This window comes from Calliopsis andreniformis, chromosome 5, assembly GCF_051401765.1.
Source record: "Calliopsis andreniformis isolate RMS-2024a chromosome 5, iyCalAndr_principal, whole genome shotgun sequence".
NCBI classification, from domain to species: Eukaryota; Metazoa; Arthropoda; class Insecta; order Hymenoptera; family Andrenidae; genus Calliopsis; species Calliopsis andreniformis.
In genome coordinates, this window is record NC_135066.1 from 14,608,483 (window position 1) to 14,623,210 (window position 14,728).

At 28.9% G+C, this 14,728-nt stretch overlaps 5 protein-coding genes across 7 annotated transcripts; 2 read left to right on the plus strand and 3 right to left on the minus strand.

The window, feature by feature from the left end:
- Positions 1-7: 7 nt before the first annotated feature.
- Positions 8-1,201, minus strand: Nd-b16.6 (NADH dehydrogenase (ubiquinone) B16.6 subunit). The gene is made up of 3 exons (XM_076378488.1): positions 1,017-1,201; positions 779-929; positions 8-293 (listed from the first exon to the last, which is right to left on the minus strand). The coding sequence occupies exons 1-3, from the start codon at positions 1,114-1,116 to the stop codon at positions 86-88; spliced, it is 459 nt and encodes a 152-aa protein (XP_076234603.1). The 5' UTR covers positions 1,117-1,201; the 3' UTR covers positions 8-85.
- A 598-nt stretch (positions 1,202-1,799) lies between these two features.
- Positions 1,800-3,086, plus strand: LOC143178675 (exosome complex component MTR3). Its single transcript, XM_076377433.1, has 4 exons — positions 1,800-2,061; positions 2,191-2,444; positions 2,541-2,687; positions 2,755-3,086. The coding sequence occupies exons 1-4, from the start codon at positions 1,917-1,919 to the stop codon at positions 3,025-3,027; spliced, it is 819 nt and encodes a 272-aa protein (XP_076233548.1). The 5' UTR covers positions 1,800-1,916; the 3' UTR covers positions 3,028-3,086.
- On the minus strand, positions 2,942-5,434 carry Tbp (TATA binding protein). Of its 2 annotated transcripts, XM_076377431.1 has the most exons (5): positions 4,790-5,434; positions 4,548-4,678; positions 4,246-4,489; positions 3,975-4,173; positions 2,942-3,895 (listed from the first exon to the last, which is right to left on the minus strand). In XM_076377431.1, exons 1-5 carry the CDS (start codon positions 5,081-5,083, stop codon positions 3,819-3,821), a joined length of 945 nt encoding a protein of 314 aa, XP_076233546.1. In that variant the 5' UTR covers positions 5,084-5,434; the 3' UTR covers positions 2,942-3,818. The 2 variants fall into 2 exon arrangements, with proteins under 2 accessions (XP_076233546.1, XP_076233547.1); XM_076377432.1 differs by lacking the exon at positions 2,942-3,895 and having other exon boundaries at positions 3,987-4,173; positions 4,280-4,489.
- A 290-nt stretch (positions 5,435-5,724) lies between these two features.
- LOC143179271 (cilia- and flagella-associated protein 44) lies at positions 5,725-13,241 on the minus strand. Of its 2 annotated transcripts, XM_076378414.1 has the most exons (26): positions 12,900-13,241; positions 12,626-12,788; positions 12,363-12,502; positions 11,994-12,288; positions 11,788-11,932; positions 11,508-11,710; positions 11,201-11,443; positions 10,960-11,141; positions 10,761-10,899; positions 10,415-10,688; positions 10,088-10,328; positions 9,748-10,018; positions 9,515-9,678; positions 9,228-9,440; positions 9,058-9,161; positions 8,936-8,990; positions 8,654-8,834; positions 8,399-8,584; positions 8,150-8,347; positions 7,505-8,041; positions 7,258-7,429; positions 6,853-7,151; positions 6,581-6,777; positions 6,299-6,516; positions 6,074-6,216; positions 5,725-5,986 (listed from the first exon to the last, which is right to left on the minus strand). In XM_076378414.1, the coding sequence occupies exons 1-26, from the start codon at positions 13,094-13,096 to the stop codon at positions 5,819-5,821; spliced, it is 5,328 nt and encodes a 1,775-aa protein (XP_076234529.1). In that variant the 5' UTR covers positions 13,097-13,241; the 3' UTR covers positions 5,725-5,818. The 2 variants fall into 2 exon arrangements, with proteins under 2 accessions (XP_076234529.1, XP_076234530.1); XM_076378415.1 differs by lacking the exons at positions 12,363-12,502; positions 12,626-12,788; positions 12,900-13,241 and having other exon boundaries at positions 11,508-11,704; positions 11,994-12,038.
- On the plus strand, positions 13,182-14,218 carry Ap-2sigma (adaptor protein complex 2, sigma subunit). The gene is made up of 4 exons (XM_076378416.1): positions 13,182-13,405; positions 13,581-13,730; positions 13,800-13,973; positions 14,038-14,218. Exons 1-4 carry the CDS (start codon positions 13,403-13,405, stop codon positions 14,137-14,139), a joined length of 429 nt encoding a protein of 142 aa, XP_076234531.1. The 5' UTR covers positions 13,182-13,402; the 3' UTR covers positions 14,140-14,218.
- The last annotated feature ends 510 nt before the right edge of the window (positions 14,219-14,728 follow it).

The following is a 14,728-nucleotide window of genomic DNA, read 5'->3' on the forward strand; positions in this document are numbered from 1 at the left end:
TTACACATACAATAATGACATTTTATTACTTTGTATTTACTAAGTTGTATAATATACTACTGTACAAATGTTTATATGCAAATATTTATAAGAATATAAACTTTTTCTGATGTTGATAGTAACTTTTAGGATCTGAATGAATTACTAATTCTTCAAAGTCAGGTTCACGAAATTCATCCTTCGGCTTTGTATGGTATATTGGTTCTCCAAAGAAAGTTCCCACTTCCCATGTTGGTATGACTTTCATTAAATCTGCCTCTTCCTTTTGCCCTATTATCAGTTGTTTCAATAATCTATGAAAAAAATGTATTATTATTTACTAGTTTAATTTTATTCATAAGAATATTTTATACTGACATAATATTGTTAAATATTTAATAGTAATATAAGAAATGATAAAGAAGCTCAAATAGAACACATAATATTGTATGGGAAGATGTCTAATCTGTGTCCATTTTACAATAATAAGGCAATGAAGTTAACAGTAAAATTTTGGAGCAAAAAGTAGATTGCAGAACAAGTCAAACTTTCAGTAGATCGAAGTTTTTGATAAAATACTCATAAAATTTGGCTAAGCTCACTTTTACAAACACTGGAGACATTGACAGCTTCGTAACAATTATATCAGAGAACATAGAACAAAATTTCTTATGAAGACTATATGTAAAATTTTATCATAAAATTTAATTATATTTGCTCAATTTACTCTATTAACTTCCTTCCTACTTATACTGCAGATTCTAGGGATATAATGAAGTTATATAAAAGATATTCTTACGCTCTATCTCTCTCTGCTTGCAATAGTGGCTGTATGGCCAAACGCGAACTTCTCATTTCAACTTGATGTTTTTTAACCTGTTTATACCTTAAAAAATACAAATAACATCCAGTGGCTGAAGAAAGCAGAAATAATCCAATACCGAGTCGACCTAAAGTTTATAAATTTATTTAAATGTCATGTAATCTATATATATTTTAATTATAGTTGATTTAGTTATAGCGATATATATGTTTACCTCCGATAATGGTACGCAATTGTATCCGCTCAATTTGAATAGGTGCATATCCTCCCTTAGGAGGTAAATCCTGAGGTCCTTGCTTAAATGTGCTTGCCATTTTTAGTTATAATTTTTTGCTCTCTAATGTACTGCGACATAAAACTAACAGAATATAGATGGTTTACGCAATACAGCTATCGTTCGCAAGCAGGGCAATATATCAGCACTAACAAAATGTTCCAGTAGATCTAAAACGCTATGTATTTTTTTTACTTGTCTCTGACGACCGTGATAAAATCCATTTCTCATTTACTTATTTTTTGATGAAAATTAATAAAAATTTACAAGATCATATCATATTCATTTCTTTTTTCCTTGCATTTTTTAAAGTCGTATCAACTCCTTGGTAAGTAACGATAATGGCTGTAAACTATTTTAGACTCTATTTTGAACATTAATTAATACTATTTTGGACGCTAAAAAATTGTCTTAAGTAATGTACCTTTTCTTTGTAATTCTGAAAATTGTTACTTATTCTTTCCTTGACATTTTGTAAAAATATGCAGAATTAACTAACCGATTTCAAATTTCAATCTCGAATGCTCTCGATTTACATATCGATGTAGTACATAATATAGTTCTGAAGCTATGTTCACGTGGCAAACAAGATAAGTAAACACATGCGTGAATACCATCTATGTGTAATTTTAGGTACTGAACAATACTGGCTGCACGTGTATTATAAACAAGTCTTGTTGACAATTGTAAAAAAATGAATTTATGTGCAATTTTGTTATGAAAGTGGTTATTTTCTTTTATGAATGAAAGCATTAGCTTCTCTGATATACAATAAAAATTGTTATTATACTTTATGTAATAAGTATAGTACTTTAATTAAACAATCATTTTTTAATTAAAATGCCTATTGATCAAAGACGAATTAATGGTCCGGAAGTAACTGTTCCGTATCATATGTACAGTAATGTTAATAATAAAGATGAAGAAACATATGATGTTACAAAAAGAAGTGATAAACGTTCCATAAATGAAATAAGAAAAATATGTAAGATTATCAATCATGTATTACCAGTTAATATAGTTAAAATACTTTTAGAAATTTATCTTGAAAATAATTCTTTCATTGATATTCATTATAATATCAAAAATAATAATCTATGTTTTATGATTATAGTTATAAAAACAGGTGTAGTCAGCCAAGCCAAAGGTTCTGCATACATAGAAATGGGAAATACAAAAGTAGTTTGTTCTGTATTTGATCCTAGAGAAGTTCCAAATAAGAATGGTTATTGTGTGCAAGGAGAAATTTATTGTGAATTTAAATTTGCTCCATTTTCTTGTCAAAAGCGAAAAGTTCATCAGCAGAATGCAGAGGAAAAACAATATAGTCTGATATTGCAAAGAGCATTAGAACCAGCTGTTTGTTTGGTAAATATATGTTCATATTTCAGGGATATAAATATAGAACAATGTAACATTTATATTTCTCAAAAACAACACTCAGTAAACATACTAATTTTTCAGCATGAGTTTCCTAATTTCCAAGTAGATGTATATGCAATAGTGCTGGATAATGCAGGATCTTCATTAGCTGCTGCAATCATGGCTGCTAGTACTGCCTTAGCTAATGCGGGTGTCCCTATGTTTGGTTTAGTTACAGCTTCCAGCATTGTAAGTGATTATTATAAAATAAAATTAAAACTTCTATTCTCTAATCATAAAATTACTAAAAATACAGGGCATATATGGCAACAACTTCTTAATGGATCCAACGGATGTAGAGGAGGCAATATGTAATACAAAACCACAGAATGAAAACGATTTTAATCATGGAGTTATTACATTAGCTAGCCTTCCACAGCATGGTCAAATTTCAGAAATATTTCAAATTGGTAGTATGGATACAGACTCTATTATACGTGCAACAGAAGTTTTAACAACAACTAATAAAGACATTTGTCCAGTGCTACAACAGTGTTTAGTCAAAACCATTATGAAGTTGCATAATTAAGTAATTAAAATAGTAAATCAATAGACAATTTCATGACGCATTTAAATATATATTTTTTACAATAGAAAATTTGTATAATTTTAATATTTATATAATCTTTGTTTGTCTCTTATAACAGATGTTTCATATACAATGTATCAAAACGCTGTCTAATTTTTACAAAGTTGCAATAGTTTTCAAGAAACCACGTAATCGTACATATATAAGTACTGTCATTCATCCATTCCAAAACTAAATTAGTTATCTTTTTCGTTTATCGTTACTAGCATACATATAAATTTTAACTATTCTTATTCGATAGAAAAGGACATGAATCGCGCTGGGCGCGCTACATAAGGCAGTATTTATTCTAAATCGTTACTATATAAATTATATACATGTATAAATTAAAAACAAATTCTAGAATGTCGACTACCTCTCGATCAAGGCACTGCATTATCGAGAAGACACATTTTTTCAGAGTGGTCAGTTTAGGAAATATTTTTTTTAATCTATTTCGCAAAAGTATAACAAACTTTGTAGTATCGCGAGAACCGAATTTATTTGAATTAATTTTGACTAATTAAATATGCGATCAACTTTTGAAAATAACTTTAACACGAATATTTCATTACTGATACAATTCATGTCATTTTCAATTACACTTTTCATTGTATACTTTAATCTTTTTTTAATAACATTTTAGAAGTTGATAACACAAGTCATACTATTGATATCCAAGGTAGAAACCAAAATATCTTACCTGGGTTTCATTTGTATAAAACAACTCCAACATACAGTAAAATATTGAGTCACTGTTTTTTAAAGCTCTTTAATATTGGATAGATATTATCAAATGCTTCATAGATCTCTTGTCGAACTTTTGCTCCTATTCAAACGTTAATTAGCAATAAATAACTTATTAAAAATAGTGTCACAGAATTAGCATGTAGACAGTAAATATTTACCTGTTAAGACTACTTTCCCTGAAACAAATATAAGCAGAACAATTCTTGGCTTTACCATCCGATATATTAATCCAGGAAAAAGTTCTGGTTCATATGAGGAGAACTGTCCATGAGTAAGCACTAAACCTTCCAATCTAATTGGAAATTTCACGTCGCAACTGCCCACCATATTCTGTATTTTGAAGTCGAGAAACTTTGCCTGTATCCAAAGTAAATGAAATTCATAATTACCAATTATAAATTATAAAATAATTTCAAAATGTTTACTAACAGGAAAACCAAGCTTCTGAATAATTCTGGCATACTTTCTTGCAGCCAAACGCGAATCCTCTTCACTCTTTGCCCCAGTGCAAACCATTTTTCCACTACTGAATATTAGAGCTGTTGTTCTTGGCTCTCTTATCCTCATAATTACTGCAGCAAATCTTTTTGGATTATATTCTGCATTTCTTGCATGAAGGGCTATTTTCTTCAAATCTAACTTGCAATTTAAATTTACTGTAGAGACAATATTCCTGTAATATTAACGGAATGTACTTGTCAAGTTTCTTCTTAAAACAATCCTCTACTTACTGAAGTTGTGGTAAGATCCCTGGATCTGCAGAAGCTGGTGTCATAGGTGTCATAGGACCAGGGGTAGATGGTCCTATTGACGGTGGAGCTATGTGATTGTTATTTTGTACTAATGGAGACATCATGTTTTGCTATAAACAAAACAATTCTTATTTAACATGATGGGAGTTATAATGCCAGACAAAAATGTTGAATCATTAAACCTACATTATATCCCTCAACAACATCTTGCTTTATCTTACCGGAGTTTGTGGTTGCATAAGACTTTGTGGTGTTGCAAAAGTAGGTGTTGATGCATAAGCATGCATAGTCTTTTGCGGAGTTCCAATCATTAGCATTCCACTTTGCATATTTGGACTCATGCTATGCAATTGTTGTAGTTGATACTGTTGTTGTTGCTGTTGCTGCTGCTGCTGTTGTTGCTGCTGTTGCTGTTGTAATGCATTAGGTAAAATTTGCTGATCCTCTTCTGGTTGATGTAAAGGAGTTCCTATACTGGGTATACTGAACCCAGGACTCGGTAGCATCTGATCCATTTTTATCTTCCTTTTTACAACACTTAGCACAAGTAAATGTTTTTATCTTAAATAATTCTCAGATTGAAATATAATTTAAACGAACAGTATTTCGTAAGTAATAAATATATAATAGGGTTTTATGATTTCACTAAAGCCCATATTTTCACAAAATGTTATATCAATAATATTTATAGGTTAGGTTATATAAAGTACGAAATCTTAGGTTCTTCTGCGTAGAATTTCTTAAAAATCTTCAAAGTGCAGTTTTTATGTAAAAATAAATTTATAGATATTTAACATATCTTAAATATCGGTTTTACTTTTGATTCATTACATTCCTCTTGTTTGTTTACAACTCGCTACTTTATAAACCGCCATAAACTCATAAAGTATAAGATAGGCTAAGTCTAGTGTACAGTTTACTTCAATACTGATTTGCTTCATATCGGTATGTGCGTGGTGCTTTATACATATACGTATACACACACGTTAACTAGAGCTATTTGAAATTGAGATCAAATATATTTAAAATTCTTTTTTACTTTCAATATTTTTAAAAACACTATAAGACATTATATATTTGCATGCTTATAATACCAATTTTATTATAGTAGATAACTAAATTTCTATGTATCATTAAAGAAGATCAAGAAGACAAATTGAAGATCATATTTCATTTATTTTCATAAATAAGAATTAATTGAATTTTGCATTAAGTAAATATGTAATTGTTAAGCTTGAGATCAATTCTTTTTATAACATATTTTCTTTCAAACACCTTGAAGGTAATTTTTTGGATCCAGTGCGAAGATTTTCTATATCACATTGAAGCAAATGCTTTTGTTGAATTTGACTGTGTAGAATACTTTCAAGTGTAGCTATATCAGCCATATGTTCAAGTTCCACTTGTAACATGTCTTCCTATAATTAAGAATAAACATTGAAATAACCCTTAACCCAGAGGAGGTCAGTGACTAAAGAGTTCCATAGTAACAAACTTATACTTACTCTTGAACAAGGAGCTTGCTCTAAAATTTTTTTGAGTTTAGATTTTTCTCTTTCCAATACAGTTAGCAAACTTACTTTTTCAGTATTACATCGAATCAAATTTTCTAAAACTATTATTTTTTCATGACAATCCTGCTTTATATCTAAAGAACATTAAGGCAAAAATTACTTAAAATATGTTTTTATAGAACATAATTCTGTAGAATGAAAATGTGTTCCATTTACTTTTTATTTCTTCAGAAAAATTCTTCATGAGTTTTCCTACATCAGTTTTAGTACTATAAATCATTCTTTGTAAAACGGTTTCGTAAAGGTTGATTAAAGATATTCTTCTACCAAATTTTTGTATCATTTTTTCTTTGATATCTTCTTCCAATTTTTTATTTTGAGTTTTCATATATTTCAAATCTAATTTTATTCTTTTAACATGCATCTCATTTGCTCTGTAACAAATAGATATTTCATTTATATTACAGATTACTTATTTAGGTACTATTTTCAACTTACTTGCGTTTTTCTTTCAACTCATTAGTTTCTTCTTGCAGTTTACCTACTCTAGCATACAGATTTGATAATTCTTTTTTATTAAAAACTACACAGTTTTGAATATCTGCAATATATCCAGAATCTAATATGTGTTGTAGTTGATGAAGTTTCAATATAACTGTCACATCAAGATCATTCAATTTTTTTTGTTTTTCTAACTGTTAAAAATAGAAGAAGATAAAATGAGTAACTCGTTTCTTAAAGTATTATGTAAAATACGTATTATAAAATACCATAAAAGCATTTAATTCTTCTTGTTTAAGTTTTAAACTATTTTCAGCAACTCTCAAATGTTTCGTATCTAGGTCTAATTCCTTGCTTAATAGCTCTATTTCTTTCTGTTCCTCTTTAATTTGAAGTTCATATGTGTATCGTTTTTGTCTCATAGAAAATGCCATGTCATATAAATCTTTATCACATCCTACTGGGCATATACTTTCATCAAATATTATAGGACCAGTTTCTGAATCTATAGTACTATCCATTTCATCGGAACTAGTTTCTGACGATTGTGTAACTGAATCTAGAGAATCTAAATTTATAATTGAATGATTAAAATCGACGAAATTTTTTATTATATTATTATAAGCAGAAAGTAATAGCCGAAGCAAAATAAAAAATATTAAAGAATTTAATACCAGTCCTTTCTCTTGCAGCTGTATACTTCTTTTTAAATATCTTTTGAAGGAAATCGTAAAACTTATTTTCAGCTATAGCTTTAGTAAACTCAGTAATAACATCTTTAATTTTTATTTGCAATTTCCGAATTTCTTCTTCTCGTGTAGCAATTTTAACACTTGAAGTTTGTATCTATTAAAATTACCTCATATTATAATGTGATACCAATTAATTATTATACATGTTTAGTCTGATAATGATAATAACTTTTAACTTTACTGCCGAACATTCATTTGATTTTTGATTAACTTTCTGCTCAAGTGCATATTCTGCTGCTTCACTTTTTCTCAGGACGATAAATTCTTCATAAAATGTTAACATATGTAGGTTCATGTATGTGCTTTGATATATTACATCAAGTCTGTATTCTTCTAATTCATTTAATTCGTCCTCTAATTGTTTATAGCTAGCTTCAATGTATCGTAAAATACAATCCTGCTCATATATCTTTCGCCACATTCGAGAACGTTTCATTTCGCGTTCCCATGACGTTTCAACAGAATCACTTACATTTAAAGTTCGTAATAACTCGCTGTAAGTAGGTAAAGATCCTCTTATTTTCATCTTTGAAGTAGAAACAAGAGTGGAAAGGCTTGCTACTTCTTCATCAAAATTGTTTTTATCATCAAAAAGTAGCACTTCATATTCTAAGTCAACTGAAGCTAATGGCTGATCTATTATTAATGACTGTCTTCGTCGTTTCATTTGTTGTACTTTTTCTGACATTGATGTATATTTCTCAAGCTATGTAAATAATAGATGCGAATAACGTATTATAGTATATCAATACAATAAATTGCATAAATAATATTATTATAAGGAACAAATATTTTAATTCTAAAATTTATTTACCTTAAGTTTATGTTCAGGAAACTCAATATCTAAGTTTAGCTTCGGCGGTTGTGGCAAGGATTTTTTATTTTTTGCTGGGATTTCAGCATGAATTTTTTTAATAACTTCTGTTAATCTAGCTACTTCTTTCTGTAAGTCTTGTTTTTTAAATTTAAGTTCATTTAATTTTTCATTAAAATCCTCTCGCAAGCGGTGAAGCTATAAAATATAACTTTTAGAACTAATCAACATGATAATATGAAATAATACCTTGCTTCTACAGTCTAAAAGTTGTTTATATTTTGAAACTGCAGTCTCTTTTTTCGTTGATAAATTAAAGCCTGTACTCATCTTCAAATTAAATTCACCAATGGTATTTTTTGTGTTCTCAAGAAAGGCTGCATCTTCTACACGACTTTTAGCTAAATTTGGTTTCCTTGCATATAATGCTTGCCACTGAAAAATGCAATATTATATAGTATGCAATATTTATTTCAAAAGTTATTACTACTATAAATCATTTACTTCTTTTTCTCGACTAATTAATCTTGTTTTCTTTTCCTTATATTTTGATAACATTTGATTGATTTGCAACCCTATACCAGATGTCAAATCACTGTAACTTTCAGCTAAAACACCCTCCAAATATCGTATTTCCTCTTCCTCTGTTACTTCCTTTTCTCTTTTAATTTCTTCTGTCATTATCCTATAGTTAAATACTAATATATACATCAGCAACATAGCATAATAAAAAAGATTTATTAGTGGAAAGAGTTTGTAGAAGTGTTAATAATGGAAAGGACATACAGGACTGTTTTTATCCAAAATCGATTATCATCCAATTTTCGCTGCAATTCCATTACTTAAGAAGCAATATAAAATTACAATATCTGACAAAAATATATAGAAGAAGAAATAGAAATACCTGCCTGGTTTATGTTCTTCGGTATGTCTCATCATCGATATTTGTTTAGAGATATAATCAATATCCACTTTTAATTCTCTTATTGAATAAACTATTTGATCCTCATTTCTAGTTTCAAATTCGATAGTTTAGTAAGTATATTTCTACAAATCTGTTTAATAATCAAGTACTTACAGTATTCCACATACACCAAATGGTAAACATGTGATTGGAGTAATAAAATAGTCAATGAGCTTTTGTAATCCTAATTGACTTTTTTCCACTTGAAATGCTAACTTCTCCCTTGTCAAAGTTATTTGTGCTCTTAATTGATGTTCCAAGTCTCCTACAATCCTATGATCTAACTCAAATTGTGATATTTGTTGTGATGATAGAAGGCTATTGTTCCTAATTTCATAGAAAATATAGTCATAAGAAAGACATAATATTTTTATTTATTAAAAAGAACAGCATCAACAAACCTAGTAATAATTCTAGCATATTCAACTGCTAGATTTCGTATAATTTTTAAAATCTCGTTCTTTTTTTTTTCTGCTTCTGAAATAATCCGATTCTGTTCTTTTCGCGTGATTACTTCTTCTAAACTTGGATAATCAGCATCTTCAATATCTTCTATGTTTTCAGGCTACATTTATCAAAGTAATTTTATATATTTCTAATTAGTTTAACAATATCAATTGTATAATTAACTTACCAAAGGCAAAGGACGTTTTGTTTCTGGTATATTTACACTTTCGTGAGGTGTATCGTCATTAATTTCAAAAGAAAATATATTTCCATCATAACCACATGTCAGTAACATAGTTTTATTGTAGCTCAATAAGATTTTAGATATATGTCCATTATAATAATCATGTATAGGCAGAATCCAATAATCAGAGAAATCTAAAGGATTTTCCTTTTTTATCTTGCAAATAAAAAGTTCTCCGTACTGGGTTGTCAAGAATAAATATTTCTTGTCTTTGCTTAAAAAGGGAGTAATATATTATTTTTAATCATTTTTCTTATGTTAACAAAATTATAAATTGTCATACTAAAAGAGGCAATTGTGAATCTCTATATTCTCTGCAGCTTCGATTAGCCTACATTTGAGAAGCTTATTGTGCTTTATTTTACCCAACAGTGGTCGTGGGTATTCATAAACATATCCCGCATCAAAGCCAGCCATAAATAGCCATATATGTCCATTAGACCCATACTGTGCTACTAAAACTCTGTTCGGGATTTCTGGAATATAGATTTCTGGAAGAATCATCTCTTCTTCGTCGTCATCCACTACAAAAATAAACTATAGTTTTAAATTTTAATCTTAATTAAAAATTAGATTATTCATGTAGAAATAATGAATAGAAATATGTTACTAAGAAATGTTTCTTCATCAATTACGATGTGAGGATTTTCTGCTTGCAATTGTTCCAATTCTTTTCTTCTTTCTTCGCGTCTTTCTTCTTTCCTTCTTTCATATTCCTGTCTTACAATTTCTCTGTGTATTGAAGACTTTACTGATTCAAATTTAAATGTTACAGCATGACACTTTATAAGTTCATAAGAAGTAGTGGTATAAGACTGAGGTGCTGTAGGTAACTTTACTTCTACACAATCACCTCTCAAACATCCAATTAGTAAAGTAGTTTCCTGTTTAAATTAAAATACGAAAATTTTGTTCATTGTATATAAGTAAAAAATTATTACTGCAATTGCATTTACTTCTTGTGGGTTCCATGTCATGCATGTAACAGATGATGGAACTTTCACATAACCAATAGGTATAATCTTAGGATAAGTATCACTAGATTCAATATGAAATGTAAAAATAGTAGCATCGTTACTACCTGTAACTAATAATCTGAAAAGAAATAAAGTAAATTAATAACTATAAAATTATTCAAACTTGTATAAAACGTACCTATGAGAAACATTCAAACTCATTACAGTAATTGGCATGGTATGTGGCTTTAACACTTGAATTAGTCTTGTATAATCTTTGTCTATATTATTTTCAGCAGAGGCTGTCTTTACTGCTACTGTTATCATTCGAATAATACCAGTTTCAAAAGCACACACAAGTGTTGAGCCTGTTTTCTCAATCTAAACATCTTTATGATATATTTCTTTTCAATACTTTAAAGGGAAAGAAAAGTATTTACCTCACATGGGAACCAAATTACTTGACTCCCAACATCATGAAAATTGTGAACAATATATAATTTCTTTTCCATATAATTGTAAATATGTAATTGTCCACTTTTATCTAGTGTTGCTATAAAAGGTCCCCAAACAGCTCCATCCATATCAACTATAGGACCAGCATGGCATGTGAAGATTTTTTTCTGTTCTGTATCTTTTATACTAGTACAAAGATCAAGTAACCATATCCCTCCATTGCCGTCCTGCATTTCATGTTATTCTGAATATTTCATTAAATATTATTTCATTTTTAAGGTATGTAATTACCTGAGCATACCAAAACGTGTGATCTGGATTATTCAGCTCTTGTTTTTGAATGCACATAAGCATTGCATCTTTTTTAGAGTCACCCTCTCCTTCCGTAATATAAAATTCATAGATTGGCTGTATTTCAAGGAAACGATCTTCACTAGGTAAGTCAGCATGATCTATTGTCTCGTAAAACCAAAATCGTATCCATCCATCTGATCCTGTAATATTAACCACTGTGATGCAACAATTCACTGAAAACCTTATTATTCATTAATGATATTAATTGCATTATTACCAACTGATATAAGTTCTCCATGAATATATTCAAACTGCGTGATGTAGCCAATGTGTGCTGTTTGTTTATTTTTTCTAAATGCTTCAAGCTTTATAAGACTTTCATCCCATAAAAGTATATTGCCCCATTCACAACCTGAGATTACCTAAAATGTAAAGTAATATAAAATTATGCTCCTTTGAGAAATAAATTTCATGCTCTTTTACCGTTTCATCTGGCATTGGATGAATTGCTATGATATCAGAAATTTCTGTGTTCCCAAATTTACCAATGTCGCCTTTAAGCTTTAATCCAGTAAAAGTTCTGGACATTTTCCAAAACTTAATATGTCCTGATCCACTGGTTGTTAATTGCCCAGGAACATATTTAGAAAAAGTTATATTGTATACATCTTGAACATAGGATTTACATTGCAGTATAATATGTGACTTTTTCCAATTCCAAACAGAAATATAATAATCAGGTTCTCCACCTTGGGATGCTAATAATAAACCGTCAGGACTATAGTGAAAAAATAAAATATTATTTTATGAATCTATGGCATTATCAACATTATTTATTACAAATTTATCTACCTATATGATAAATGGAAATAACGTTCAGTTGTCCCTCCTTTCAAAATAGTTAAAATTTTCATAGAAGGCCAGTTATAAATAGTTATTTGCGGTTCTATTCCATTCTGTGCAACAGCAATATGTTCAAAAACAGGATTTTTCTAGAAAAACAATTTTTATAGAAGTTTGAAAATGTTTAAAATTCTTATACAAGAAAATTTCTTAAATATAGCTTATTAAAGTTACAAATTTATTCATATTAGTTTAAAAATATAAATACATACTGTTATATGACCAATACCACCACCCTTAGAACCTCTTCTGAACCAAATTTGATTATTCGCTACATTGTAAATGTGAATCAAATTGCCAGAAGCAAACACAATAGTATTTGCATCAATTACGCAAAGATTATAATATTTTTGGCAATCGTATGCATAAGAATAACTGTTAATTGTTAAGGAATGATATAAGATAAAATATAAATTATAATAAAAGAAATGACACAAAATCGAATTTATGATGAATAGAGATGAAATATTTTTGTTATAAGGATACAAAAGCTCCAAAATGTTTTGAGGTACAGTTCCATTTTCCGGTTTTCTAGCTATGTAAGAATATTCTTCGCTATATTCGCTATATTCTATACTTATTTCATCTTGATCGATTTCAAAATACTCCTCTTCTTCTTCTTCTTCTTCACCTTCGTACAATTCTTCATCGTCTTCGAATTCAATTTTACCACCATCGGCCATTTTATTTCCTTGGATCAATCTCGTGCATGAAAAATATCAAAACCTACAGGGAATACAAAATATTAAATTCCGAAAATTTTTATTGATTTTATTTTACTTTATCAACAACGTCTCCTTTAAGAGTTTGTTGCCAAAGCATACAGATTTTCACGAGTTTTCAGGTTACAAAGTTATCTAGTTTATAAGCTTGATCAGTTTTCATAACACAGGGGCGGCAACAAATGTCACCTATTGTCATTTGCTCTTGATCAGCGGCTGTCAAGTGCACAAATTCTAATATTGTTTAACGCGAGAAACCAATTAATTATGGTACGTAATGAATGAAATGTCATTAAATATATTTGTTTTTATCATTAAGATAACGAAATATACAAATAACAAAGTATTTTATTAAAGGTTATACATCTATAATATTACTTATCAAGCATATATGAGAAAATTTTTTTCCTTTAAATTCTAACATAATTTTTTATTTAATGCACAGATTCGTTTCATTCTCATCCAAAACAGAGCTGGAAAAACCAGGTTAGCAAAGTGGTATATGAATTTTGATGATGACGAAAAACAGAAGTTAATAGAGGAAGTTCATGCTGTGGTTACTGTGCGAGATGCCAAGCACACAAACTTTGTTGAGGTAAATTATATGTGTACAGATAAAATTTAATTGATCTTGAGGAATATTTAATATTATTCAATGTTTCAGTTTCGTAATTTCAAAATTGTATATAGAAGATATGCTGGATTATATTTTTGCATTTGTGTTGATGTGAATGATAATAATCTCTTCTACCTAGAAGCAATACATAATTTTGTTGAGGTATTAAATGAATACTTCCATAATGTGTGCGAGTTGGATTTGGTTTTTAATTTTTATAAGGTAATTATTGAGCTGTAGATATAATCTGTATTAAATTCAATTATTACAAAAAGTTTTTTTGCAGGTATATACAGTCGTAGATGAAATGTTTTTAGCAGGAGAGATACGAGAGACAAGTCAAACAAAAGTTTTGAAACAACTTCTAATGTTGAATTCATTAGAATAAAATTATTTAACATTATCTTGTTACATATTAATCAAGTATATTACAAAGATGTAAAAAATAAATTATGTTATAAATGGCACACTTATTTAATTAAGCAATATGAATCTATCCTTATAAAATAATTTCCCAAATAGTTAGTATATTACATTAGTACTTCTAATGTAGGTGAATTCTAAGGAATAGAATTTAATGACAATTCTATAAAATTGTATCAAAAATCAATAAATATTTCTGAACTCTTTGGTATCCAAAATTAGTTATCTGAAGGTAATAATCGATTAATTAATAGATAGTAATTTGATGAAGAATTTTAAATAGAGGACGGGTAACTATTTCATACCCAGAGAATTTTAAAACGTGTTGCTCATTATAATGTTCGTGAACTTTAATTTACACTCAAAACTTTTTTCAGTTTTCATTTCCAAGAATGAAATTGTGTCCTTATTTAAGCTTCAAAATTAATTTTCTCGTAGACGAAGTATAATGTCATGTAATGTCATTTTTTAAATTTCGCTCTTTATCGACTCTCGATATTTCGATATTTTCGATATCTATGTTCACATTGTAATATTCTGTACATACCGAGAGA

Excerpts from the sequence above, each read along its gene's own strand:
- Ap-2sigma (XM_076378416.1), top strand. Across the intron at positions 13,731-13,799 it reads AGCACACAAACTTTGTTGAG|TTTCGTAATTTCAAAATTGT; the intron begins GTAAATTATATG and ends TCAATGTTTCAG. Across the intron at positions 13,974-14,037 it reads TGGTTTTTAATTTTTATAAG|GTATATACAGTCGTAGATGA; the intron begins GTAATTATTGAG and ends GTTTTTTTGCAG.
- Tbp (XM_076377431.1), bottom strand. The coding sequence starts at position 5,083 with ATGGATCAGATGCTACCGAGTCCTGGGTTCAGTATACCCAGTATAGGA. Across the intron at positions 4,490-4,547 it reads GGGATCTTACCACAACTTCA|GAATATTGTCTCTACAGTAA; the intron begins GTAAGTAGAGGA and ends TTAATATTACAG. Across the intron at positions 3,896-3,974 it reads AGGGAAAGTAGTCTTAACAG|GAGCAAAAGTTCGACAAGAG; the intron begins GTAAATATTTAC and ends ACGTTTGAATAG.
- LOC143179271 (XM_076378414.1), bottom strand. The coding sequence starts at position 13,096 with ATGGCCGATGGTGGTAAAATTGAATTCGAAGACGATGAAGAATTGTAC. Across the intron at positions 10,019-10,087 it reads ATTCACAATTGCCTCTTTTA|CAAAGACAAGAAATATTTAT; the intron begins GTATGACAATTT and ends TCCCTTTTTAAG. Across the intron at positions 9,441-9,514 it reads TATGCTAGAATTATTACTAG|GAACAATAGCCTTCTATCAT; the intron begins GTTTGTTGATGC and ends CTATGAAATTAG.
- LOC143178675 (XM_076377433.1), top strand. The coding sequence starts at position 1,917 with ATGCCTATTGATCAAAGACGAATTAATGGTCCGGAAGTAACTGTTCCG. Across the intron at positions 2,445-2,540 it reads TAGAACCAGCTGTTTGTTTG|CATGAGTTTCCTAATTTCCA; the intron begins GTAAATATATGT and ends CTAATTTTTCAG. Across the intron at positions 2,688-2,754 it reads TAGTTACAGCTTCCAGCATT|GGCATATATGGCAACAACTT; the intron begins GTAAGTGATTAT and ends CTAAAAATACAG.
- Nd-b16.6 (XM_076378488.1), bottom strand. The coding sequence starts at position 1,116 with ATGGCAAGCACATTTAAGCAAGGACCTCAGGATTTACCTCCTAAGGGA. Across the intron at positions 930-1,016 it reads ATTGCGTACCATTATCGGAG|GTCGACTCGGTATTGGATTA; the intron begins GTAAACATATAT and ends TATAAACTTTAG. Across the intron at positions 294-778 it reads CAAGCAGAGAGAGATAGAGC|ATTATTGAAACAACTGATAA; the intron begins GTAAGAATATCT and ends TTTTTTTCATAG.